This window comes from Triticum urartu, chromosome 1, assembly GCF_003073215.2.
Source record: "Triticum urartu cultivar G1812 chromosome 1, Tu2.1, whole genome shotgun sequence".
In the NCBI taxonomy this organism is placed as follows: Eukaryota; Viridiplantae; Streptophyta; class Magnoliopsida; order Poales; family Poaceae; genus Triticum; species Triticum urartu.
This window is the reverse complement of record NC_053022.1, coordinates 37,886,007-37,913,850: the sequence shown is the minus strand read 5'-3', so window position 1 is coordinate 37,913,850 and position 27,844 is coordinate 37,886,007. Positions and strand designations below refer to the sequence as shown.

Genomic DNA, 27,844 nt, shown 5'->3' with positions numbered 1-27,844 from the left:
GAAAAGGGGATCAGCCAAGTTGAAAAACAAATGCAAAACTGCTAGATACAGTTTTGCTTAACCACAACAACAATATGTTCATAGATCAACTCCAGGGATAAAGAGTTGCGAGGAAGAATAATGTGATGGTTGCAGTGAGGTACTAGGTAAACGACAATTGCAATGACTCAATGAACACATCATCCAGCAACCCCAAAAATATCAATCCAATGCTACCCAGTGGATAACATGCTATGGTTCATTCATCAAAACATCAGACAGCATCGCACACCTGCAAATAGTTGGCATTCAACAACAGAGCGGAAGGACCCACAGAAAACGCGATGGAGATGGGCGCTAACACCATAAGCGATCACCAGGCGTGCTTCAAACAGCTCTCCACAGGAATTCTTTGCACACTCATCATCTATCCTCACAATAGTGACGGTGCTTGCCTATTGGAAGTAAATGGAGATAAGAGATATATAAATGTCGTTCCCGTTGTCATCCTCGCAAGCCACAACATCAAAATGCTTCCTGTGAAACGTATTGCGGTAGTCTTCAACTGTGTGCCAGAACCTTTTAAAGCTCAAGGCACACAAAGCCTGTGACCATTTCATCTTTTTTTACAGAATATTTTTCAAACTAAAAAAATACAATAGTCAAGGCCGTCGTAGTTGCAATAGCTGGAATGATTCTTCCTGCAATGAACTTCGCCTTCAGCTTGTCAACCTCTTGAATACTCTAACACATCAGAAGCAGTTAAAAAGAGGCTTCATTTGGAATCCTGAAGGTAGTTTCTTGGCACATGCTTCCAGCTTGGTTAAAAGGTCTTAGATAACAGCAGTATCGTCAACTGAGGCACTGGAGAGGTTAGTAGCCTTCTCATCTGTTTCAATCTTAACCCCACTCTTTGGCTCAAATTCAGGCACTGCAACCTTACTTACTATATCGGCCAGTCCGGTACGGGGATCCCAAAAGACACCCAGTCCGGTATGTTATTCACCCAGTCCGGTATGGGGATCCCAAAAGACACCGCTCTCAGTATGGAAGAAGCCAGTATAAATTGAATGTGAGATGAATCAACAGCTGAGAATTGCACCGGGTGAGGGAAACGCTTAGGGGCAGACCAGTAAGAAGCACCAGTGCTAGTAGCAGCATCCTCAGGAAATGCGAATGTTAGCTGCTTCACACGATTAGAGAAGTAATCTTCAAACGTGGCAAAAGAAAACATATGTTATTACATGGCATCTGGAGCACAAAAGATATTGTCCTATTTGTTGGCAATATATAATCAAAGTGAAACCATTTTAACTTCAAATAGCTAAGATGAAAAGAAAGAGGAAGAAAGCCAATAACAAATTGTTGAATTCAAAGGGGAATGTAGTACTTCAGTCAGGCATTCACGTACACGCTCCAAAAATTACCTGGCTTGAGCATCACCTGCCTTTCTCATAGCAGCAGCATATTCAGTAGGATTAGATATAAATGAGTTCACTTCATTTGGAGTTTTCTCTAGCAGACCCTCAAATTTTGAGCGAGCCCATGTTAGACAATGGTCAATATTGTGCGGAAAATAATGAACTGTGCACATTGGTGCCTGTTTCTCAGGAGGATCTCGTGAAGCTCCATAGTTTTCAGTAAGGTGAGGAATCACCATCTATGTATTACATTTGGGACCCAGCGTTCCAGATTCCAAGAATGGTTTCTGGAAGTACAGGCATCCCATGTCCACGTAGATCCTAGCATTGACATTATCAAGTGCATTGATCACAGCATCAAGGCCCTCCAAGAATGCATCATTGAGAACAAGTTCAGTCTCTAGACAGGCACGATTCTGCAGAGCATCAATATGGAGGCTGGAGTTGATAGCACTAGCAGTTGTAGCGGATACTGTAGATTTTGCCTGTCCAATGTTCCAATCACGAAACAGGAATTGCCGGCTCAAGTTGCTTTTTTCAATGACAAAATCATCTGTTATAGTTAGTGTCGAATCGGGAGATGGGTACCTTCAGACAGCAGCCTCGCTTCCTGTCTTGTTTCCTGCGTGAGTGTGTGTCTCAGATGTGGCGGCTCACACGGGAGAAGGGAAGAGGGGCTCCTCTTCTAGGTCAGCACCTCTCATGGGCTTGGGCCCAAGAGACAGATCTTGATGGGCTAGGGCCCATACCGGTTCAACACTCCCCCTCAAGATGGGTGGTAGATATCTATCATCCCCATCTTGTCACACGCCAAGTTACAGTCCTTTGTTCCCAGTCCCTTTGTCAAGCAATCTGCAAACTGCTGCCCAGAGCTGACATGAGTAAGGCTGATGATCCCAGCATCTAGTTTCTCTTTAATGAAGAAGCGATCAATTTCCACATGCTTCGTCCTATCATGTTGAACTGGGTTATTAGCAATGGCTATAGCTGACTGATTGTCACACCACACTCTTAAGGGTCCCTTCCTCAAAAGTTTTAACTCGCATAGTAGGTGCTTCACCCAGAGCATATCACACAACCCTTGAGATAACACAACAGTCTGTTTCTTGCTTCTCCATGACACCAAATTTCCTCCCACAAACACACAGTAGCCTGAAGTTGATCGTCTATCATCTTGACAGCTAGCCCAATCAGAGTCACTATAGCCATCCACCTCAAGATGTCCACTCTTCGCAAACCACAACCCTTTACCCGGAGTCCCCTTCAAGTATCTCAGGATTCTGTGAACAATATTAAGATGCCCACTCCTTGGTTCATGCATGTATCTGCTCACCACCCCCACGACATACGTAATGTCAGGCCTGGTATGACACAAGTACAATAACCTTCCAACCAGCTTCTGATAATCTTCCTTATTCACTAGCTCACCTGATTGTGCTGTTATTTGATGATTTTGTTCAATCGGAGTAGGGGATGCACGACATCCCATCATGCCCATGTCACTCAAAAGATCCAAGGTGTATTTTCGTTGGCACAAAGATATTCCCTTCTCTGTCCGAGCCACTTCTATGCCAAGGAAGTACTTTAGATTTCCCAAGTCTTTTACCTCAAACTCCTTGCTCAGACACCCCTTCACTCTCTTTATTTCCTCCTCATCATCTCCGGTGATGATGATATCATCAACATACACTGCAACAATGGTGATCTTCTTATCAATGTGTCTATAAAACACCGTGTGATCACCATTACATTGGCCATACCCCATATTCCAAACAGCTCGTCTGAACCTATCAAACCATGCCCTCGGCGATTGCTTCAGACCATACAAGGATTTCTTCAGCCTGCATACCTTCCCCATAGTCTGTTCTGTGCCAAAACCAGGTGGTATCTCCATGTATACCTCTTCTTTCAAGTCACCATGTAAGAAGGCATTCTTGACATCTAACTGGTGCAATTTCCACCCAAAGTTTGCAACACACGAGACCAATACCCGTACTGTGTTCATCTTTTCAACTGGAGCAAATGTCTCATCATAGTCAATTCCATAAGTTTGACTATATCCTCTGGCGACCAATCTAGCCTTATACCGTTCCACCTTGCCCTCAGGATTCTGCTTCACAGTAAAAATCCACTTGCAACTCACTGCTTTCTTTCCTGCCGGCAATGTGGTTAGCACCCATGTCTTGTTTTTTTTCAATGCTTCTAACTCCTCTATCATCGATTCATGCCACTTCGGATCTTGCTTTGCAGCCTTCCAATCCTTAGGGATAGACACAGTTTGCAGAGAGGCAACAAACGCCTTATATGAAGGTGACAAAGCCTTGTAAGACACAAAATTGCCAATATCAAGGTCATCACAAGCATCATCCTTTGGCAGAGCCTTCCTTGCTACCTCACCCTTCCTTGCCGCTTCACGTGTAGGTTTTCGCAACACAATGGGCAGCTCCACTGTGTCAGATGAGCTTGCCTCACTGCCTTGCTGCTCCCCCTGCACTCTTGCCTCACTGCCTTGATGCTCCCCCTGCACTCTTGCCTCCCTGCCTTGCTACTCCCCCTGCACTTGTGGTTGCCGTCGAGAGTACACTAGGGTATTCGTCTGCCATCGATCCCGAACAGGAACCTGGAGAGCACCAATCTTAAGTGTATCGACAGTTGGCTCGACATGAGCCTGCACATCATCATCAGTGATGGTACTAACCGGAATTGTACCCACTATTGGTTGAACTTGAGCCTGCACATCATTATCAGCGTTAATGTCCACATAATCCCCGTGAGTATGAGACACATCCTTCTCCCCCTCTTGACCATCATGCACAGGGTGTAGGTGGTCAAGCTCTGCAAACAGCAGACTGAGATCAGACGGCTCACCATAGAATGGCTCAGACTCCCTGAACGTAACGTCCATACTTACAAACCTGCGTTTTTCAGAGGGACACCAACATTTATACCCCTGCTGACTAGACGAGTATCCCAAAAAGACACACTTCATTGCCCGAGGATCAAGCTTGCCAACAGATGGTCGGTGATCACAAACAAAGCAGGTACTACCAAACAACTTTGGCGGAACAACAAACTTATTATCTCCAACGAGCAACTCAGACGGAGATTTCATGCCAAGTATCCTGGAAGGTGTCCGGTTGATCAAGTATGTGGCTGTCATAACTGCATCATCCCACAAGAACTTAGGCACATTCATGGTAAACATCAACGACCGAGCTACCTCAAGAACATGACGATTCTTTCGTTCGGCTACTCCATTCTGAGGGGGGGTGTCCGGACATGAAGTTTGATGAAGAATCCCATGGTCAGCCATGAAAGCCCCAAAAATGTTGTTCACATACTCCGTTCCATTGTCCGTCCTGAGCACCTTGACCTGTACCTGAAACTGGTTCTTTACAAGAGCATGGAAGTGCTGAAAACAGCTAAACACCTCATCCTTGTGACGCATCAAGTAAATCCAAGTCATGCGAGAATAGCAGTCAATAAAGGTAGCAAAATACTTCTTCCCATTCATTGACACCACTGGGCTAGTCCATACATCCGAATGAATAAGCATAAAAGGAGATATGCTCCTGAGCCCCTTACTCACATATGAGGCCCGTGTGTGTTTTGCATATTCACAAGCATCACATGTCAGCTTGCCTTTGCCTATTCCACACATAACATCCGGAAATATTCTACTCATCTTATCAAAAGATACATGCCCCATCCTATAGTGATGGATCATCGCCTGCTTCTCCTTATCCTCCATGGTTGCAGCACACACCAAGTCCGGCTGCACCTCCTGGTCCATGTACCAGAGCCCCCTACGCCTGGTGCCAGTCCCAACCGTCTGGCTCGTCTGTCGCACCTGAATCAAGCAACCAAACTTGTCAAGGATCACACAACAGTCCATTTGATCAATGAGTGCACTGAAAGAGACCAAATTGACAGGAAAGGCTGGCACATGTAAAACTGACGATAGGGAAATGGTCGGAGTACACTTGACTGTACCAACCCCTATGACTGGTTGTTTTGTGCCATCAGCCGTTTGTATAGTGCTCGTGTGAGAGGGAGGATGCTTAGTGTAAGACTCGAACACACAGGAGTTACTAGCAACATGCTTAGATGCTCCAGAGTCAAGAACCCACTCTGGAGCACTCTCATTAGTAGCAAGAGATGCTCTTTCCAGATTACCTTCATCAGTGGAGGCCCAGTGAGCAAAGTCTCCATAGACAACATCATCTACATCTTTGCCTTTGGACGTCCCAGTGTCTCCTGCAACGGCCATGTGAGCCCTCTGACCCCCTGAGTGTCCTGAGTAGCCACCTCTGCCTCTAGAAGCCTGGCCCCATGAGGTCTCTGAGTATCCACCTCTGCCTCTAGCACTTCTACCTCTGCCTGTTCCCCCTCTGTTATATCCCCTGCCTCTGCCACGAGTTGGACATTCTCTCTTCCAGTGACCTACCTCCCCACAGATATGACATTTGGTGGGATCTCCCCACTCCATGCGCTCAGTGACTGCAAATGTCGAAGCTGGCACAACCTTCACGTCTGCATGCTCAAGGGATAGGCGCACCTCCTCTTGAGTCATCGCTGCAATAGCCTCGGGAATGGTAGGCAGACTAGGTTGGTGCAACAAGGAAGCCTTCCTGCCATCAAAGCAACCTTTGAGGCCAGCCAAAAATTTCAGCACACGCCTGCGTGCCATCCACTTATGGCCCTGACTCGATTGAAGCCGCGTCATAGAGTTCCAGGGGATCACAGTTATCCTGGTCAGCCCACAGAGCCTGCAGTTCTGCCACGTATGTCATCACTGACATGCCATCATCTTGGCGCAGCAACCTAATCTTGTCCTCAATCTGAGCAATGAGCATGACATTGCCCTTGCCAGAGTATTGAGTGGACAGAATCTTCCATATCTCAGCAGGTGAGGATAGCCCCTCCACAGAGCGTCCAATGGAGGGCATCACAGAGTTCAACAACCACACCATAAGTACAGAGTGGATGACCTTCCACCTCTTGCCCTCTGCACTACGCTTGTCCCCTGGTTCTACAACGGTGCCCAACAAATATCCATCAAGCTCCTTCTGCTCCACAGCCCACAAAGCCCTCCTGGACCAGCTCAAATAATTTGTTGCCCCCTCTAGCTTCATGTCCAAGGCGACATTTCAAGCTTTTGAGCCACTTCCTGTCGAGGAGCGATGGCCCTAGAGTTGGACTCCGCGAGGATCTTAGCGAGCTTCTCCAAAGCCTCGGCAAGACCAGTTGGTTCAGCCATCGTTTGACAGGATAAGCAGCAACAACAAAACTCAGCCTCAGAGAGTCTTCTTTCCCAAGCAGCAGCACCACCACCACAACAACACCAAGCTCACAACAGCAAGTCCACAGAGAAAAAAAATCTCTGTAAAGCACACAAGCGGTCCAGCCCAGCCTCTTCCTATTCCAGAACGAGCAGTCCAGCAGGCTGCACTTCTTTCTTCCTCTGCCGCAGCACCAAGAACCAGCCGCACAAGCACCAGCAGCTCAGCAAGCTTCCAGGAACAACACAAGGCAGCAGCAACAGCTGCAGTTCCTCTTCTGTTCAGCAGCACCAACAGCAGCAGCTCCCCGCCGCAGCGTGACTCGCACACAGCCCAAATCCGCCGCTGCCTTCTTCCTCCTCCTCTTCTTGCCGCAGCCGCCTGCATAGCCCGCAGCAGCCCTCCTCGACCGCCCCCTTTGCAGCTAGCCACCCCAGGGACGCGAAGCAGGACAAGAGGAAGCAGCACCTTCCCGGCCGCGTCGCAGCTCCTCGAGCCCAGCCACGCCGCCGCCGCATGCACCACAGCAGACCCACCGCCTCGCGCACGCACGCAGCCTCCTTTCTCGCCTGACCCCACTGGGCCCCACCGCCGCCTCTCCGGCGAGGGACTACGCCGTCACCGTCATCGTCTGGCTCTGATACCATGTCGAATCGGGAGATGGGTACCTTCAGACAGCAGCCTCGCTTCATGTCTTGTTTCCTGCGTGAGTGTGTGTCTCAGATGTGGCGGCTCACACGGGAGAAGGGAAGAGGGGCTCCTCTTCTAGGTCAGCACCTCTCATGGGCTTGGGCCCAAGAGACAGATCTTGATGGGCTAGGGCCCATACCGGTTCAACAGTTAGCTTCCCTTTACGGCCACAAGAAAGCCCCATTAAAGCAAAGTTCTTCAAGAATTCACATCCAAGAGCACCAGATCCCACAACAAAAATATTAGAGTCTCGCATCTTCTTATGAAGCTTAGAACCAAAAACAGAAATCTGAGCATCGCAGCAGCTATTCAATGGCTTCAAGTCTTTAGGGTCCAATGCATACATACTTCAGCTCTAGATTGTTGTTTAATTGAGCTGAAAAAATCCATTTGTAATTAGAATTTTGTGCACCTTTCTCTGCTAGTTGAGTACCTGAAATGAAATGGAAGGTCAGCTTTGAGGTGGAGCACTTCATGTTTTCTGCCAATAGGAGCGCTCACGGATTACAAGCTAATATCTAATTTTTGCCTTTTGTTTCAGGTGTGTGATCATTGATTCATATGATTAATTAATTGGTACTTGAGATCATTGGTCACCGCTTTCCACAATGATCAAGGAAGTTCAGTATAATAGGTATGGATGTTAAACTGTGTGGGGAACCTTATTTGATTGTTCCTAGGCCATCATCTTTTGTTTCAGGCATGTTACCATTGCTTCATTACGATGATCTAATGTTTGAGAACAGAGAGAGCCATGGTGTTCCACATGACTCAAGCAAAGTGAGAGACTAGATATATGATTCTAAATGATCAGTGAGATCTAATTGGTGAATCTTTCTGGAGCATTTGTGCTTTATCATGCAAAAGTTCAAGCCGTTAAGAGCATGAGGTTTATACACAGAAGATACTGCTATATTTAGTGAGATTGCCATTTACAACAATTTTGCAGAACTTCTACAGAGGATAATCACTAACTATACAAATCATTTTAAGATTTTGTTCTATTTAGTAAACACTGAATGCCATACAGATTTTTGAGGTTAATCAATAAAGATATAAATATCCATGTTTATTTATGTAGCTTATTGCGTTGATGTGATTCCAAATATTAGCTGTACCATATTTTGCCCTAAATGTAAAATACTAAAAAGGTCTGGGTGCTACTTCAATTGGAATTTTACTGTGTTTTCTTTATATACATACATACTATGCCTTGCAGGAGTGCTCCCTTCTCCCAAGATAAATTGATTCATGTGTTCCATGGTGTGTTAAAACAGAGAGAAACATGCTAGACTCAATAATTTAATAAGGTTTTGATGGGACCCTTCCTTCTATTACCCCTGTTCCATTGCATAATGTGTAGAGAAAATGTAATGGTGTCTATTTTTACTCGGATGGTGCATCCAGCGGAGAAAGATGAGTACTATCCTGTATCGCTTTCACATCTATTGTGATGGACTTTCTATGCAATTATATGTAGTGATCAGTTATGCAATTTTAGCCCCACCAGCTTAGCGTGTATTATATACTTTGGTTTGTACATACTGCATAAATATCTGGCTCAGTAGAAGGCCTTGGAATCATTGCACTACCAGTGCCCATTCCATGCTACCATTGTGTACATAGACAAGAAGTTTGCTTCAGAAAGAGGAGCATGCTGGGTGTCATCTCCTCTGGATTCTTCTGTTGTACGTATCCTTTATAAAGAAAAACTTTCGACACCATGATGCTGACCTTTGCTGCCATTTTGGTATTACTTTAATGAAAATACCAAGATCTGTATTCTTCCATAATAAGCTATTCAGGTGGATTTTTGGTTCATTTTTTGGATTGCAAACCACACCATTTGTGGCAAGGAAGAAACTCCATTTACTGCTGAGGACCAAAGTGTATAACAGATCGATTTACTTGGTGCGAAGAAATCGGGAAGGACCGGAACTTGGACATAGTAGGAAGTGGCGGTAATAGTTTTTAGATGTAATAATTTTTAAAAGCATGTCCTTGTGTTAAAGTAAACCTCCTTTACAGTTAATGTATTACTGAAAATTTTAGCACATCCATCTGCACTGGTTGATGACTAGTTCAAATAGTAAGAATATTTCAGTTGAAAAACGGGTTATTTCCTAGTACAAGTTTTGAGCTCTTAATACTGGTGTGTAAAAACCTAATGTTAGTGGAGTTCTGTTAAATCACATGAAAAGTTGTCATTACTATCCTTCACTTTGGTGCCAAACATGAATAGAAAGTTATTGTCATTCACTCTGGTCCCAAAAGCGAATTAGACTGGTCTTTACATAAACTACATGGCTCTAACAAGAGATTAGTGGAATGGTGTTAACAGAACCCAAAATTGTTATCCACTAATACATAGGAACTAATATATAGAGAAAATTGATTTAATTGTGGGGGGAAAATCAAATTACTAATCTATAATACAACAAAAAAATGACAATAATCAAGCCAAAAATTATCCAGTGATACATAGGGAAAAGTTCATAACTTAATATATATAGAGAGAGAATTGATATAGTTGTGGGACAAAACTCAAATTGTTAAGCTGTAATACAACGAAAAATTTGACAATAATGAAAGCCAAAACAAGTCTGCAATGTCTACAATGGCATCACTAAATAAAAAGTCACTTACTAGAAAAGGGAGGGTGTTATCCAAACCGGAGAAGGCCAGTTCATCCAGGAATTAGTAAGCAAAACACTATCAAAAGTCTGCAGACTCTTGTTTTCTATATCCCAAACTCCGGTTTCTCGCCAGTTATGCTTACACATGTTGACATACTCAACAGAGTCATCCGTGATATAGACACAGTTCGGCTTCAGTGTTGGAAAATCTTTAGTGGCAAAGCACATGGAGCTATTATAACCAAGGAATAGTGCATGATCCGCTAAGCTTGTCATCTTCACAAGTGCCTGGTTCTCAAGGTCCACCTTATAGACCTCTATTTCAGTTGTTCTGAGCTCAATATACCGGTCTATGTCATCTTCGTTGTGACCCAGCAGATCTCTAGGAAGCTCCACGGGTGTTGATGAATCGACGTAGCTCCTCCACCTCCATATTTGCAAAATATCACCCCATGGAGCTTGCATGATGTACATGCTAGAAGGATCATCCCCCTTCCTAACTCTGCTCATGATCTTTTTGACAACAAGAGATGGCCCATTGAAATTGAGGGTGAAAACCGATCTGTGGCTGCGAAGCACATAGAACAAACCATCATCCTCATTGTAGAAAGAGTCCATGAAGCCCCAGCTGATGGCCATGAGCTGGTGGTCGTCGGGCGAGATCCAGGTCCACCGCTCGTCGCCGAGCCGGGCGTAGGAGAGCTCGCCGATCGGCATGTGCACCAGCAGCACGATGCAGGCGCTCCCAGCCGCCGGGCTGCAGGAGAGGGTGACACGGTGGTACATGCAGTCCCTGGCCTCGCGCGCGTCAAAGGGGGTCGGCTCGGGATCGCCCCTGTCGAAGACGTTGTACATGAGGCGGCCTTGGGCGTCGGTGCAGCTCTCGACGTGGTGGAGAGTGGCGATGGGCGGGAGCGCGACGTGGGCGCCCGTGATAGGATTGAGGAGGTGGAGGTTGGAGGCCTCGTCGGCGGTGACGAGCCAGCCGTGCGCGGAGCCGACCGTGGAGTGGCGGGTGAGCGGGGGCTGCGGCAGGGGGACTCGGACGGAGTCGCCGGTGAAGGGGCAGCAGACGACGGCGCCGTCTGCGGCGGAATTGCGGCATGCGTAGACCAGGCAGGGGAGCTGATTCCGGGGGATCGGAAGGGGGAAGCGATGGCGGCGGACGGCTAGGTAAGCAGCATGCCACGAGGCGCAGACAGCACCTGAGCGGACGAGGTCGGGGATCTCCAGCTCCCGCATGAACATCAGGAGTATTTCCTCCGGCAGCCCCGCCCAATCGCGGTCGTAAGAATCGGCGGCGGCGACGATTGCGGGAGCGCCCGCCATGGTCGGCGGCGGAGATGCGCGAGGGTTTCCTCAGTGTCTTTTTTTTTTTTAGGGGGTTTCCTCGGCGGCTCGGCATCTCGTGTGCCGATCTACTTTTTTTTCTAGGGATCATGTGCCGAACTGCCGATCTACTTAGGAGACTTGTGAGTATACCTGCTCACCGGATACCCGGCCCGTCCGGCCCGACCCGACCCGGCCCAAAAAAGCTCGACCCAACTTAGCCTGGGCTTGCCCGAGGGCTGGGCATGGGCCTAAGTTTTGAGCCTGAAGCACACATTGGGCCGGGTCTGGTCCTGGGTATTTTGTTTAGGGAAGAGGCTCGGCCCGAGGCCCGGGGGGATTTTCTTCTAACGGGCTAGGCTTCGGCTTGAAACGTAGGCCTGACGGCTAGGCCAGGCCCGGGTCTAGGTTTTCTTCCTCGGGCTTGGTTAGACCCGGCCAAAAGGATGGCCATTTATACTTGTGATATCTATTACATGATTTCTATGAGATCCATTAAAAAAAATCTTCGAATATTTTCAACTTTTTAAACACACAACAATGTTTGATGTACAACCTTAAAAAAATTCAGCTTCAAATTCAACTTACATTAATAGAAAAAAAGGACAAATTTGAATGTGAATAGTAGCAATTTTGTACACTGAGTTTAGATCTGATTTTTTGGAGATGTAAACATACCCCACGTGGATGTTGTCAAATAATTCAGAATTTTTTAATCTAAATATGATTTCCTTTTTTAGGTTGATCTCACGATCTCACCTAAATGTGGGATCTCATAAAAGTCTCCCTGATTTACTTGTGTCCTTGGACCATTGACATATGAGCAAGGCCTACAGCTGCATCCGATTAGAAAAGATGCCTCGTAACGATCGAGTGGAAATGGCTTAGATGACACGAAAAAGTTCGAGTGAAATTGCTTTACGGACGACACTTGCGGCACGACATTGTAACGATAGTTCCTCCTCAACAGCTATAAGCATCAGCCATAAAAAACAATTGCTTTGGGTAAATCGTTTGAAATTTATGCCACCTATTTTGGGTTGGAGATATGCTACGAATCTTTTGGTCGAGTTGCATGGAAATTTATTATGAAATACATCATTTCAAATAGACAATAAATGACTTGAGACGAATCAAAGGTATTAGGAATACGAATAAGAAATGAATCTGATAGGTTTGGAAGTGCAAAACATAGCATTGTCACAAAAGACATGAAAACTGTAGGAATAGTCTCTCTAGTAGAACAAAGAAATAACCCGACTTGATCCCGTAAAAAACGTGTGCACGAATTGTGCCCATCCATTAGCCCCACTCACACCCAGAAAGCGTATGGACCATGCGGCGTCAGCGAACCCTGGGACGCTCCAGGACGACGATAGGGACCACAAGGGTTTGGATACATGTATGCCATTCAGTTACCTCACTCGGGTCTCCCAGACACGCCAACCCCACGAGGAATCAGGAAACAAGTGACGAACTACGCAGCACCCTCTGGTAAGACCACACGGTGCCAGGGTTTTCAAAACCTTTTGGTCCCGGCCCCACATGTCAACCAGCTACAACGCGACCAAGCAGTACTGGCACTCGCCACTACGGTTAGCTAGCAAAAACATCTTCTAGAGAAAAAAATAGCAAGAAATTGTATGCACTGAAGCTGGTACTAGCATTGAGATTGCAATAGGGATGTATGTGAACGAATGTACTAGCATCAATGAACATACTGAGCATCAAGAGCAATGCAATTACTAGTACACCACATTACGCCCTTCCAATTGCTGATGATACCAAAGTAACGAACCACCACTAGTGCTATTACGGAAATGAATATCACGGAGTACAACTCAAAATTAGAAATCACTAACAAGTCATCACTTGCTGCTTACAACTAGTTTCCTGGTGGGATCCATACATACCAACTCTGACTCTATCTGAACAATTAATCGATGGATTATGTAGCTAACAATGGCAGCACCCAATTGAAGGTGAATTGTGATCTGCGAATCCACTTTGCTTGCTTACTGTTGGGTCGAGGCGCTTGTTGAGTTGACAGGGTCAGTGATTGTCCGGCACCCGGTAGGACTCCACGTTGATCTGCGATAACCGCGCGCCAGGAAATAGCAGCTGGGGACAGGAGCGTTTATGGAATTAAAAACGGGTCCGTATGGAGGAGGGGCAGGGGCTGGAACGTAAGGGGGTCAAGGGAGGGATTAGAGGAGGCACGGGAACTCACATCGAACTGCTTTTGCACTTTGCGGGGCCGACGGCGAGGGCGACTACATGGGAGTGCGCCGGTGAGGCCGTAGATGTCTTCCTCAATCTCCTTCGCGGAGAGTGATATGGAGAATCGTGGCCTGTTGAGCGCATCGGCGCGGACCGACCTCCGCTCGCGCTCGAATGCCTGCGACGATGCACTCACGACGGGCGTGGCCGCGTGGGATGGCATAGCAAGGTGGCGGCGGCGGCCAGGGCGTGCCTTCAATAGCTGTGGAGAAATCTCCTCGGTGACCTCAGGGTACTTGTCGACTGTGGGGTTGCCAGTGCCCGGCGCCTCTTCCACTTTGCCGATGCCAAGCTGTAGCCTCTCGCTGACCTCATATTGCTGATCCGAGGAGGATCCCGTGTCCGGGGCGATGGGTTCGCCATGGTGGTTCACGGGAACACACCGCAGCAGCCGTTGGCTTCCCCAGGGCTTGAGCATTGATGGTAGCAACATCAGCCTCCCGCGGTGGGCACTCGACGACGTTGTAACTATCTCCGCGGCCCTGCCCCCCCGCCTCCGTAGCACCGTCTTCCTTGGTGAGATCCGAAGGGAAAGCCGCGGGCGACGGCTCCGCCGAGTTCACCATGGCCGGTGAAAGTGCAACTATCCCTAGGTGGTTTTGGTAATTCATAACAACATATAGCTCATTGAGCTAATGCTATTCCAAGATGACTATTTCAGGAAAGCTCAATGATTGGCATGGCATGGATGTGAAAGTGGAACCCTCAAAATGCTAAAGACAAAGGATTGGCTCAAGCTCAAAAGCTCAAGACTCTTCATTTTATATTTTAGTGATCCAAGATCACATTGAGTCTTTAGGAAAAGCCAATACTATCAAGGAGGGATGAGGTGTTGCTTAATGAGCCTCTTGCTTCATGTGCTTAGTGATATGCTCCAAAACCCTCAACTACTTTCCCATATCCACATATGACCTAAACCCTAAGCCAAACTCGGTCTACCGATTCTTTCTATCCGGCGCCACCGAGTTTCACTTGTCATAGCCATTGCCAAACCCTAAGCAAATCGGTTCTACCGATAGGGATCTCGGTCTCACCGAGATGGGATTGCAAACTCTCTGTTTCCCTTTCGTAACTTTTCGGTCTCACCGAAAGAGCGGATCGGTTCCACCGAGATTGCAATGTAAATTCAGTGTTTCCTTTTTGTAACTTTTCGGTCTCACCGAAAGAGCAAATCGGTCCCACCGAGTTTGCCTGACCAACTCTCTGGTTAGCTAATTACCAAAATCGGTCTCACTGAGTTTGTGTAATCGGTCTCACTGAGATTACGTTATGCCCAAACCCTAACCATATCGGTCCTACCGAGTTGCATGTCAGTCCCACCGAAAATCTCTAACGGTCACTAGGTTTACCTTTTCGGTCCGACCGAGTTTGTTGATTCGGTCCCACCGAGATTGGAAAACTGTGTGTAACGGTTGGATTTTGTGTGGAGGCTATATATACCCCTCCACCTCCTCTTCATTCGTGGAGAGAGCCATCAGAACACATACACAATTCCAACTCATATGTTCTGAGAGAGACACCTACTCATGTGTTGAGACCAAGATATTCCATTCCTACCATATGAATCTTGATCTCTAGCCTTCCCCAAGTTGCTTTCCACTCAAATCTTCTTTCCACAAATCCAAATCCTATGAGAGAGAGTTGAGTGTTGGGGAGACTATCATTTGAAGCACAAGAGCAAGGAGTTCATCATCAACACACCATTTGTTACTTCTTGGAGAGTGGTGTCTCCTAGATTGGCTAGGTGTCACTTGGGAGCCTCCGACAAGATTGTGGAGTTGAACCAAGGAGTTTGTAAGGGCAAGGAGATCGCCTACTTCGTGAAGATCTACCGCTAGTGAGGCAAGTCCTTCGTGGGCGATTGGCCATGGTGGGATAGACAAGGTTGCTTCTTCGTGGACCCTTTGTGGGTGGTTGCTTCTTCGTGGACCCTTCGTGGGTGGAGCCCTCCGTGGACTCGCGCAACCATTGCCCTTGGGTGGAGCCCTGTGTGGACTCGCGCAACCGTTACCCTTCGTGGGTTGAAGTCTCCATCAACGTGGATGTAGGATAGCACCACCTATCCGAACCACGGGAAAAACATCCATGTCTCCAATTGCGTTTGAATTCTCCAAACCCTTTCCTTTACATTCTTGCAAGTTGTATGCTTTACTTTCCGCTGCCAATATACTCTTTGCATGCTTGCTTGAATTGTGTGATGATTGCTTGACTTGTCCTACAATAGCTAAAATCTGCCAAAAACTAAAATTGGGAAAAGGTTAAGTTTTTATTTGGTCAAGTAGTCTAATCACCCCCCTCTAGACATACTTTCGATCCTACAGCCGGGGGCGATATCACGCCCACAATCGCCTTTGCAGCCGCTCCAGATCTGGCTGCAGCGGCAATGAGAGGGGTATGTCTTGATGTGGTGAGGATGAGATCTGAGATACGACGAGGACGAGGGTGGATTTGCATGCGGCGTTAAAACCGTGGGCTAAAGGGGAAATAGATAGATGCGTCGTTATGCCCGGGGGGGGGGGGGGGGAGGGGGGGGTTACGATGAGGTTTCCCCCTCTGCTTTGTCTTTTTTGGGGATTTATTTACGAAACGGTGTGTTTTTGCCGTTTTATATGGACTTTCGTGTGTATACATTCCATTTCTTTATGAATTTCTCCCTCTAGACCATTGTATGGATCACCGTTTTTGTAACTAATGTTTCAGTGTACCTTTCTGCGTAGGAAAAGAAGTGCATACGATGCAATGTTGATCTACACATTTACCTTCATGTCGAATGATCCTATAAAAACAAAAACAAAATACTTTAAAGCTTCATTCGGCAGCGAGTCTAAGGATATATTTTTAATGGCGTGTAAGACATGTTTCAGTAGTCAAATTGACAATCTAAAATTGTGCATGCCATGCAAAAACTGGATATAGTAACCATGCTCATAAGAGCGTCTCCAACAATAGGGCAACACTGCCTTTTGCGGCTTTTGGAGGCCAAAAAACCTCTCCAATAGCTGCCCAAAAACTTCAGCATGGTCAAAAACGTTTTTGGGTAGCCCAAAAACAGGGCACAACCAGCTGCATATATTGGAAGGTTGCTGCCCAAAAACGCCAATCCACCCCTCGCCGCCCAACCGCTTTCTTCCCACAGCCCCCCGTAGCCAAATCACGTCACCGCCGCTGCCGCATCCAGCCACCACCAACACTGCCGCACCTCCCCACCGCCTTGGTCTGCCACCTCCCGAGGGGTGGTGTTGGCCAAGGGGAGCATTTGTTGCCATTAAGTTTTCGCTCCATAGCATGTGTTTCGATTGGCACATGTAGCAACTCAGCTCTTTTCCCTTTCCTGCTTCCTGAACGTCGCTTTGAACTGGCTGGCTACGAATTGTATTTCCGTTATGTCGAAGCAATGAAAAGGGATCAGCCAAGTTGATTTTTTTTCTTCAAAACTGCTAGATACAATTTTGCTTAACCACAACAACAATATGTTCATAGCTCAACTCCAGTGATAAAGAGTTGCAAAGAAGAATAAAGTGATGGTTGCAGTGAGGTACTGATGTATGAGATAACAATTGTAATGACTCGACGAACACATCTTCAAGCAACCCCAAAATATCAATCCAATGCTACCCAGTGGATAACAGGCTATGGTTCATTCATCAAAATATCAGACAGCATCGCACACCTGCAAATACTTGGCATGCAACAACAGAGCGGAAGGACCCACACAAAACGCTATGGATTGCTACCAATGCAAAAAGAAACCGAACCGACCAAGAGTAGGAATGTTTCAAACATCTCTCCACAGGAATTCTTTGCACACTAGTCATCTATCCTCACAATACAGTGACAGCGCCTACCTATCGGATGTAAATGGAGATAAGAGATAAATGTCGTTCCCGTTGTCATCCTTGCAAGCCACAGCGAAATCAAAATGCTTCCTGTATGCTGGAACATCTACCTAGATCCCTGTGCGTTGGGAACATGGTGTTGGTACAGCAAGGATGTGCCACAAGAGACACTGTAAGCAGTCAGGCCCTTGTCGCTTAACCACTTAGGTAGTTCTGGCGAGAGTAATGTTGCTCTTGATAGACCATCGGTCCCACACTGTCCATCTCATGTCTTGATCCTTCACCACCTTGGGTGGAACAGGTTGAGCCATGAAAAACATTGGTAGTGCCAGGTTGGCAAACGTATTTGCGGTAGTCTTCAACTGGGTGATCACCAGCCAGAACCTTGTAAAGCTCAAGGCACACAAGGCATGTGGCCATGGCCGTCATAGTTGCAATAGCTGGAATGATTCTTCCTGCAATGAACTTCGCCTTCAGCTTGTCGACCTCTTGAATACCATAGTTTCTCACACGCATATTAGCAAGACCAGCAATCAAGTCCATGTGGAGATTTGTATCATCATCCTACAAAAGAAAAATGTCATGTAACCAGAATTAGTGAAGAAAGAGGATCAGCTATAAATATTTGATTATTTCTGTCCTTTTACAGTGGTTTGCCAGAAGATATTTTGAGAACTGAAATTAACAGATTCCCATAATCTAGAATTGCATTCCTTATGCCTCATATAATATATAACAAAGTCAACAACAGCTATTTGACACAGGCAATCACATATGAAAACATCTTTACGGTGCCAGCAGAAAAAACAGAAACACACACAAATAGATATACACCAACATGGAAGGATAGGTGGAGGGGAGCATAAAAAAAAAACTCGTTCTCGAAGAACTGTGAAGTTACTTATCCTCAATGTATCTGGGCAGAAGTGGAGAGTAGATTACTACTAGCAACAAGGGAGAAAGGAGTGCGGCGATTTAGCGGACAGGCACGCGTGCTCACGCTATGTGTCACGCAGGTACAGGTCGAGCGCTGTCGCAACAGGCAACACTGTGTGTGGGTCCTGTGACGGCGAGAAAGTGGACCAATGGTACATGACGGAGTCATGGCGGATGTGCCGCTACGGGATCGACACCGAGAGAAACGAATGTCACGGCTGTGATTCGCGGTAACAAAAAAAAGGTAGGAAACTGGCGGATCCGGCTTGCCTGCTCCCTTCCCGTGCTCCCATCCGTGCTCCCACTTAATCCTACGGCTGTCTTTTTTCCTTTTTTCTTTCTAATCTAATTATCTTTTCCCCTGATTTTAAGGGGGTGGGGCCAGGCCTTATTTTGCTCCAATCAAATCAAGCCACGTAGACGGGAGCACGGATGGGCACACAACGGGGGAGCAGGCAAGTCTCGTCCGAAACTGGCGGCCTGCGATCCCATAAAAAATGGAGTGCGACACGTTGGGTGTGCGTGTCCCTACCAACGGAGACATGCTCCGAAGGACGCGGGCATGGAGGAGAATGGTGTTTCCTTCTTTTAGAAATACCTGGGAATGACGAATGGATTTGAGTTATTAGAGCATCTACAATCGGACGTTTTAAACCGGTCTTAAATGCCCGGACGGCCCGTCCGGACGTCTTAAACGGACATCAAAAACTCGGGCTATCCAGCAACCCTCATATCCAGCCCAAAATATGGGGCGGATATGATGAGTCCGGGCACTTCCGCCACATCACTCCAGCCCATCCCGACCCCACTTTGTCCCACATATATCCCCAATCCGGCCAGCCCCGCTGGCCCGGACGCGCATGCCGGAGTCGGTGGCGCCTGCCGCCCGCGCGAGAGTCGGTGTGCAAGGGAAAGGCACGCATCGGAGAGCTTTGTCCGCCGCCATCGCGGGTTACAGGTGGAGCCCGACAAGGACGAGCGGCTCGCATGAGTCTACTGTTGATCGCTTACGATGGCGGAGACGGGCGCTCGGCGGCTCCGCCGGAAGAACGCGAAGGCTCTCCGGCTTGCCATCGAGCAGTCTGAGCGGGAGGCCAAGGATAAGGCGACGGAGGCTGCTCGGTTGGCGAAGCTCAGGCGCCAGCAGGACCGGGGCGTCCAGCGCCTCAAGGGCCTCATCATCGTCTCCTCCTCCTCCTCGTCGGATGACCACGGCTCCTTGTCCGACGAATCCGATGATCCTCCACCAGCCGCCGACAGCTACAGCTGCGCCGCGACCGGAAGGGGAAAGGAGCGGCCCGAAAGTGGTGAAGTTCAATTTAGTTTCAAGTTTTAGATGTAGTTTAAAGTTGTCTGTTGTTTCTGTGAACTTTGGTGGTCCTTTGAACATTCGTTCATGATCTTTTGGTGAACTATTGTGCTGTTCTATGTCCAGTCAGCTGATCTATTTAGTTTGATCAACGTTGGATGGTTTAGTATGGACATAGGGGTTTGGATATGAGATACACAAATATGGACGACGCGATTTGAGAAGTGTCCGGTCAGTGACGCGCCCGGCGTTTCCGCGGGCGTTTGTGGGGCCATATTTGTCCATCGCGGCTGTAGATTCCCTTAGAGCATCTACAACCACAACTCATAAGATTCGCCTTAAACGCCTGCCCACATTTTTGGACGCGTCCATAGACAATGACCGGTCAACATATAAAAAATCATTTCCATAACTAGATATCTTATTTTTAAATAATTAAATTCATACAATTACATGCAATGCAAGCCTAATCGCGGGCGACTGTTCTTGTTGTTCCGATCGTGTCCATGTCCGGCGCCGGTTGAGTCCCTCGGAGTGGAGGTACGGCCTCCAGCTAAGTAGACGAGGACATGGGACATGAACTGGCTCACGAGACTTGTAGTGCCGTCGTCTCTCATGCCCTACTATTCCTTGTCGGAACCCGTGCCCTCAACTTTGCCCGTCGATATCAAATCGACGATGGTCCGTTGTGGTCGAAACCTAACACATCATGACGCAGTTACGCCAAGGGTTGCCATTCACTCGCACCAACACCGGAGTGTGCGGCTCCGCCTCATTGCGTCAAACGTGGCCCATGCGTTCACCACTAACTGGTGGGCAAATGAAGAGGATGCGCCTTCACCACGGTGTTCGGACACTAGACGGAGCGCACCACGTCTAGCAAATTTATCTTACATGCATGCATGCATTTTTGAGGCATAAGCATGCAGCGATGCGCTCTTTCTTCGTCTACATACCCACGTATAATAGAAAGGAAAGCTCGCGAGCGAGGGTGATCGAAGAAATTTAGAAATCGTTCAGATCTGTTCCTTACTAGCGTAACGTCTGGTATTTAGCAGAGTCCATTGAATTTTTTTTCTCGATGGCAAGAGGATGCGCGGGGCTGATATCTTTTTAATGGCCGGTTGCTATTAATTGATTTGAAAATTCGTTCACACTATCAAAATGGTGAACCAAATCCAAAATTAAATAGCTCATTCGAACAGGAGAGCTCTAAAATTAGAAAGCATAGTGAATCAAAAGAATTACTGGTGCCACAACACAATATATTGTCATTTCTTTTTTCTAGGTGATGAGAGTATCGCGGCACTGATATATTTTTATGGCCCGGTTGTTGTTGAGTGATTTTTAAAATTTATTCACCTGGTCAAAATCGTGAGCCAAATCCGAAACTGAATATCTCAATCAAATGAAGAGCTTCTTAAGTAAAGGAATGTCGTTGGCCCGGTCAACGGATGACTAATTTTAAATTGAAAAACATAAATTGACTATGAAGCCTCAAAAATTAAGGAGCATAGTGTATTCATTGATTTTTTCAATGACCTCCAAACCGTCAAGACTCAATGATAATATGTTGATTACTCTACTGTAATGCTAGCAAAAAGCCCTCCCAAATAGCACACAATTCAGCCTTAAGAGCGTCTTGGTAGTGTAATAGATGAAGACAGAAGCTGAAAATAATATCTCCCAAGTGATCACGCAGAATCATACCACTTCATGTTGTACCATCTGCCGCTACGAACGATCCATTAGTGTTTAACTTCAGCCAATGATCATCTCTTTTCTAAAAAAAAATGATCATCTGGTTTCTCCCATGTAGCCGTGTGTATAACAGGTATAATTGTTGGTGCTATCAGGCACGGGGCACTCTCAAAAACAACAACCTTACCTTTAATAGGGTCTTATTCGGGGACTGTTCGAGTGCTAAAATAGACTGAACATGGCTATGTAGGAAGCGTTTAGAAGCACGAATTGGAGGTGCAGGCTTGTGATGAACTACAATCTTTTCTCGTGTGCCAGATCCTCCACAGCAACATGAACGGTCTGCCATATTACCTATCGCATGCAAAATCCACTCTGGTCCGGTGTGCACCGTAGCCTTATATCCGGAAGAGACCAACAATCTGACATACTGAGCCATTGTTCATTTGCATCTACACAAAGCATGAAACGTGTCTTCCTGCGCCTGCAACATATCTGCCTGTGACTGTTGCTGGATAGGGGCCGCCACCGGATGACCGGCGTATGACTGCTGCTACCTGAATAGATCGCATCCACTTCCTGCTGGCCGGTCGATGGGGAAGCACACGTAATTAACTAACTGGATGGGATGAAAAGAAGATGAGATGGCCTCCTTCACCATGCTCGTTTCTTGGGTAATTTGGAACGAGAGAAACGCCCGCGTTTTCCGTCACAAAAGCGCACCGCCGACGATTCTTCTTATCAACATTTTAGAAGATGCAAAACTTTGGATGACCGCCGGCGCAAAAAAACTAGAGAACATCATAGTGTCCAAGTAATTGCCATGCCGCATTTGTGAGTGCGTTGTAAAAAAACTCTAAACTATTCTCTCCCTTATTTAATTGAAGAGACAAATCTTTTGCCTTCGTTTAAAAAAAAAGAAGAAGACGAGATCTGCAAGGTTTAGACTTTAGAGGATTTTACGTTCCTGCACTTGTAGAAACGCTGGCCAGCATTCTCAACACGGCGAGCGACGTACGGAACAACGGCCTTCTGGGCAAGGGATTTCGAAAAGGAAATTTTCACTGTGCGCAGTCGTGTGATCCGCGTCAAACTGGGCCGCGGGTACAAGACGCAGCTCTCCGTCAAAATCGAACGACCATCCAAACGATGTTACAGCGCTAAGTTATCCACCCGTTAACGTATTAAAAGCAGCACTGTCACACAATCGAAACCGTGTCAGATCTCGAAGATGTCCAACAACTCACGATACCGAGACCAAACGAGGACGAGCGCTCCTGTGACTTTCCGTACTAGCAACTAAGTTCTATAACTCAAACTCAATGCATAGCAGAAAGAAATGTGACTGAATCACATAGTCCCTGTTGATGCTTTTTCTTACCAAATATGCACCTATGCATTAGTTATGTATGTTTGCTTTCTAGTGTGAAACGAGCAAGGATTTTTGTAAACAGACAGGGCAAAGAAAAAAAGTCCTATTCTAACACATCAGAAGTAGTTAAAAAGAGGCCAACCTTCTCAAACTGAATAGGCTTCGTTTGGAATCCTGAAGGTAGTTTCTTGGCACATGCTCCCAGCTTGGTTAAAAGGTCTTAGATAACAGCAGCATCGTCAACTGAGGCACTGGTTAGTAGCCTTGTCATCTGTTTCAATCTTAACCCCACTCTTTGACTCAAATTCAGGCACTGCAACCTTACTTACTATATCGACCAAATTACCCATGTTATTTACCCAGTCCGGTATGGGGATCCCAAAAGACGCCGCTCTCAATATGGAAGCAGCCAGTATAAATTGAATGTGAGATGGATCAACAGCTGAGAATTGCACCGGGGGAGGGAAACACTTAGGGGCAGACAAGAAAGGAGCACCAGTGCTAGTGGCAGCATCTTGAGGAAATGTGAATGTTAGCTGCTTCACACGATCAAACCTGGCAAAAGAAAACAGATGTTATTACATGGCATCTGGAGCACAAAAGATACTGTCATATTTGTTGGCAATATAATCAAAGTGAAACCATTTTAACTTAAAAAAGAAAGCAGAACAAAGCCAATAACAAATTGTTGAATTCAAAGGGGAATGTAGTAGAGAGATAAATCGTACTTCAATCTTGCCCAGGCTATGCAGTCTTCAAATTTATCACATCGCTCCTTGTCAAGGCATTCACGTACAGGCTCCAATAATTACCTGGCTTGAGCATCACCTGCCTTTCTCATAGCAGCAGCACATTCAGCAGGGTTAGACATAAATGAGTTCACTTCATTTGGAGTTTTCTCTATCAGCTCAAACTCTGAGCGAGCCCAAATTAGACAATGGTCAATATTGCGCGGAAAAGAATGAACTGTGCACATTGGTGCCTGTTTCTCCGGAGGATCTATCTCGTGAAGCTCCATAGTTTTTAGTAAGGTGAGGAATCACCATCTGTGTATTTCATTTCGGACCCAGCGTTCCAGATTCCAAGAGTGGTTTCTGGAAGTACAGGCATCCCATGTCCACGTACGTAGATCCTAGCATTGACATCATCAAGTGCATTGATGACAGCATCAAGGCCCTCCCAGAATGCATCATTGAAAACATGTTCAGTCTCTGGACAGGCACGATTCTGCAGAGCATCAATATGGAGGCTGGAGTTGATAGCACTAGCAGCTGTAGCAGATACTGTAGATTTTGCCTGTCCAATGTTCCAATCACGAAACAGGAATTGCCGGCTCAAGTTGCTTTTTTCAATGACATAATCATCTGTTATAGTTAGCTTCCCTTTACGGCCACAAGAAACCCCCATTAAAGCAAAGTTCTTCAAGAATTCACATCCAAGAGCACCAGATCCCACAACAAAAATATTAGAGTCTCGCATCTTCTTCTGAAGCTTAGAACCAAAAACAGAAATCTGAGCATCGCAGCAGCTATTCAATGGCTTCAAGTCTTTAGGGTCCAATGCATACATACTTCAGCTCTAGATTGTTGTTTAATTGAGCTGAAAAAAATTCAATTGTGATTAGAATTTTGTGCGCCTTTTTCTGCTAGTTGAGTACCTGAAATGAAATGGGAGGTCAGCTTTGAGGTGGAGCACTTCATGTTTTCTGCCAATAGGAGCGCCCACGGATTACAAGCTAATATCTAATTTTTGCCTTTTGTTTCAGGTGTGTGAACATTGATTCATATGATTAATTAATTGGTACTTGAGATCATTGATCACCGCTTTCCACAATGATCAAGGAAGTTCAGTATAATAGGTATGGATGTTAAACTGTGTGGGGAACCTTATTTGATTGTTCCTAGGCCATCATCTTTTGTTTCAGGTATGTTATCATTGCTTCATTACGATGATCTAATGTTTGAGAACAGGGAGAGCCATGGTGTTCCACATGACTCAAGCAAGTGAGAGACTAGATATATGATTCTAAATGACCAGTGAGATCTAATTGGCCAATCTTTCTGGAGCATTTGTGCTTTATCATGCAAAAGTTCAAGCCGTTAAGAGCATGAGGTTTATACACAGAAGATGCTGTTATATTTAGTGAGATTGCCTTTTACAACAATTTTGCAGGACTTCTACAGATGATAATCACTAACTGTACAATTCATTTTAAGATTTTGTTCTATTTAGTAAACACTGAATGCCATACAGATTTTCGAGGTTAATCAATAAAGATATAAATATCCATGTTTATTTATGTAGCTTATTGCGTTGATGTGATTCCAAATATTAGCTGTACGATATTCACGCTAGCTTTGCCCTAAATGTAAAATGCTAAAAAGGTCTGGGTGCTACTTCAATTTGAATTTTACTGTGTTTTCTTTATATACATACATACTATGCCTTGCAGGAGTGCTCCCTTCTCCCAAGATAAATTGATTCATGTGTTCCATGGTGTGTTAAAACAGAGAGAAACATGCTAGACTTAATAATTTAATAAGGTTTTGACGGGACCCTTTCTTCTATTACCCCTGTTCCATTGCATAATGTGTAGAGAAAATGTAATGGTGTCTATTTTTACTCGGATGGTGCATCCAGCGGAGAAAGATGAGTACTATCCCCACTCCCCAGCAGTAATAACAAATAATGTTAGTCTCTGTATTGCTTTCACATCTATTGTGATGGATTTTCTATGCAATTATATGTAGGGATCAGTTATGCAATTCTAGCCCCACAAGCTTAGCATGTATAACAGATCGATTTACTTGGTGCGAAGAAATTGACAAGGACCACAACTTGGACATAATAGGAAGTGGCCGTACTAGTTTTTAGCTGTAATAATTTTTTAAAGCACGTCCTTGTGTTAAAATAAACCTCCTTTACAGTTAATGTATTGCTGAAAATTTTAACACATCCATCTGCACGGGTTGATGACTAGTTCAAATAGTAAGAATATTACCGTTGAAAAACGGGTTATTTCCTACATAACACTGCATACAAGATTTGAGCTCTTAATACAAGTGTGTAAACCTTATGTTAGTGGCGTTCTGTTAAACTTAAATCACATGAAAAGTTGTCATTACTGTCCTTCACTTTGGTGCCAAAACGAATAGAAGTTATTGTCATTCACTCTGGTGCCAAACGCGAATTAGACTGGTCTTTACATAAACTACGTGGCTCTAACAAGAGATTAATGGAATGGCGTTAAGAGAACCCAAAATTGTTATCCACTAATACATAGGAACTAATATATAGAGAAAATTGATTTAATTGTGGGGGGAAAATCAAATTACTAATCTATAATACAACAAAAAAATGACAATAATCAAGCCAAAAATTATCCAGCGATACATAGGGAAAAGTTCATAACTTAATATATAGAGAGGATTGATATAATCATGGGACAAAAACTCAAATTATTAAGCTTTAATAGAACAAATAAATTGACAATAATCAAAGCCAAGAACAAGTATGCAATGTCTACAGTGGCATCATGTCAGACCCAGAGGAGTCTGAAGAATAATATTCAGAGAAAAAGGGGAGGATTCCACTCAAACTAGCTCGATTTACTGGCTTAATTCAGAGAGTTTTAGTACAAGCCAAGAGGAACCTATGGCCAGCTAGGAACACTGGCGGCGGAAGGGGGAAACCCTAACAATTTCATGCCCTTGAACGAGCAGGAATCCTTGGCTTTATAGCCTTACAAATTGGAGAAAAAGTAAGAAAGTAAAATGAAAAGCAGTGGGACGCTGTAAGTCCTTGCCGGAAAGTGAACAACAACCCGAGCCTTGCTGCTAGCCGTCCGATGCCACTTCGACGCAATCCAGAGCTTCTCCTTACGCGAAGCGGTACGAGCGAAAGATGAGCGTCTGATGGGCGATGGACGGCCCGGGAAGCTTTGCGCCAACGACAGGGAATTTAAACTTAGCCGGACTGCTGTTGATTCTTCAGTTGGGTCCTGACAACTCCCCCCGAACGACTTCAGACCAGTCCTCAGGGCTGAAATCCAGGAAAAACCTTTTGTATGAACGTTGCATCCTCCCAAGTAGCATCTTTCTCGTCCATGTTACACCATTTGATAAGCCAGCGCACTACTGGTATTTGGATATCTCCTTGAGTTCTGGGAATAAGTTTCCTTTCCAAGAGCTTTTACGGTTCCAGGAGAATGGTACCATCAGTATTGATGAGTGGCAGTCTGGGGTTTGGAATTGCTTGTGGCCCCAGGTGCTTTTTCAATTGGCTGACATGGAATGTAGGATGCAGTTTGCAATCGTCAGGTAGCAGTAGTTAATAAGCCACTGGGCCAACTTTCTCTGTTATTCTGAAGGGGCCATAATATTTAGAGTGAAGCTTGAGACAGCGATGGACACTCAATGTAGTGTGTCTGTAGGGTTGAAGTTTAAGGTACACCATGTCACCCACTTCTAAAGTTCGTTCAGATCTCTTTTTGTCTGCATAATGCTTCATTCTGGTTTGGGCCTTCAGCAGATTAGCCTTGATCTGAGCTGCTGTTTGTTCAGCAGTGAGGACAGAGGAAAATTCTTGGACCTGCTCAGTTGGGTAGAGAGCTGCTTCAGAGATCATGTTGGGAGGCCTGTTATATAGTGCTTGGAATGGAGTGATCTGTAGAGCAGTATGATAACTAGTGTTGTACCACCATTCAGCCAAGGAGAGCCAGTTCATCCATTTCTTAGGTTGCAGGAAAGCCATGCATCTTAAATAGTTTTCCAAGCATTGATTGACCCTCTTAGTTTGGCCATCTGATTGAGGATGGTAGGAAGTGCTCATGTGCAGTTTAATGCCCAGCTTTTTAAACAGTGCCTGCCAAAGATTGCTGGTGAAGATGGTATCTCTGTCAGTGACTATAACTGAAGGTAGTCCATGTAACTTGAAGATGTTATCAGTGAATGCTTTGGCCACAGTACTGACAGTGATGGGGTGTTGCATTGGAATAAAATGCCCATATTTGGTGAACCTATCCACCACAACTAGAATCATATTTTTGTTTTCAGAGGTGGGGAGGCCTTCAAC

The 27,844-nt window shown here is 45.8% G+C and overlaps 1 protein-coding gene and 3 pseudogenes across 1 annotated transcript; all 4 read right to left on the bottom strand.

The window, feature by feature from the left end:
• Positions 1–434: 434 nt before the first annotated feature.
• On the bottom strand, positions 435–1,240 carry LOC125532669 (annotated as a pseudogene).
• LOC125545185 lies at positions 1,214–7,718 on the bottom strand (annotated as a pseudogene).
• LOC125545176 lies at positions 7,672–11,438 on the bottom strand. Its single transcript, XM_048709056.1, has 2 exons — positions 10,019–11,438; positions 7,672–7,805 (listed from the first exon to the last, which is right to left on the bottom strand). Coding segments are annotated over exons 1-2 (1,320 nt in total). The 5' UTR covers positions 11,338–11,438; the 3' UTR covers positions 7,672–7,804.
• Positions 11,439–17,462: 6,024 nt separating this feature from the next.
• On the bottom strand, positions 17,463–24,755 carry LOC125550163 (annotated as a pseudogene).
• Positions 24,756–27,844: the final 3,089 nt, after the last annotated feature.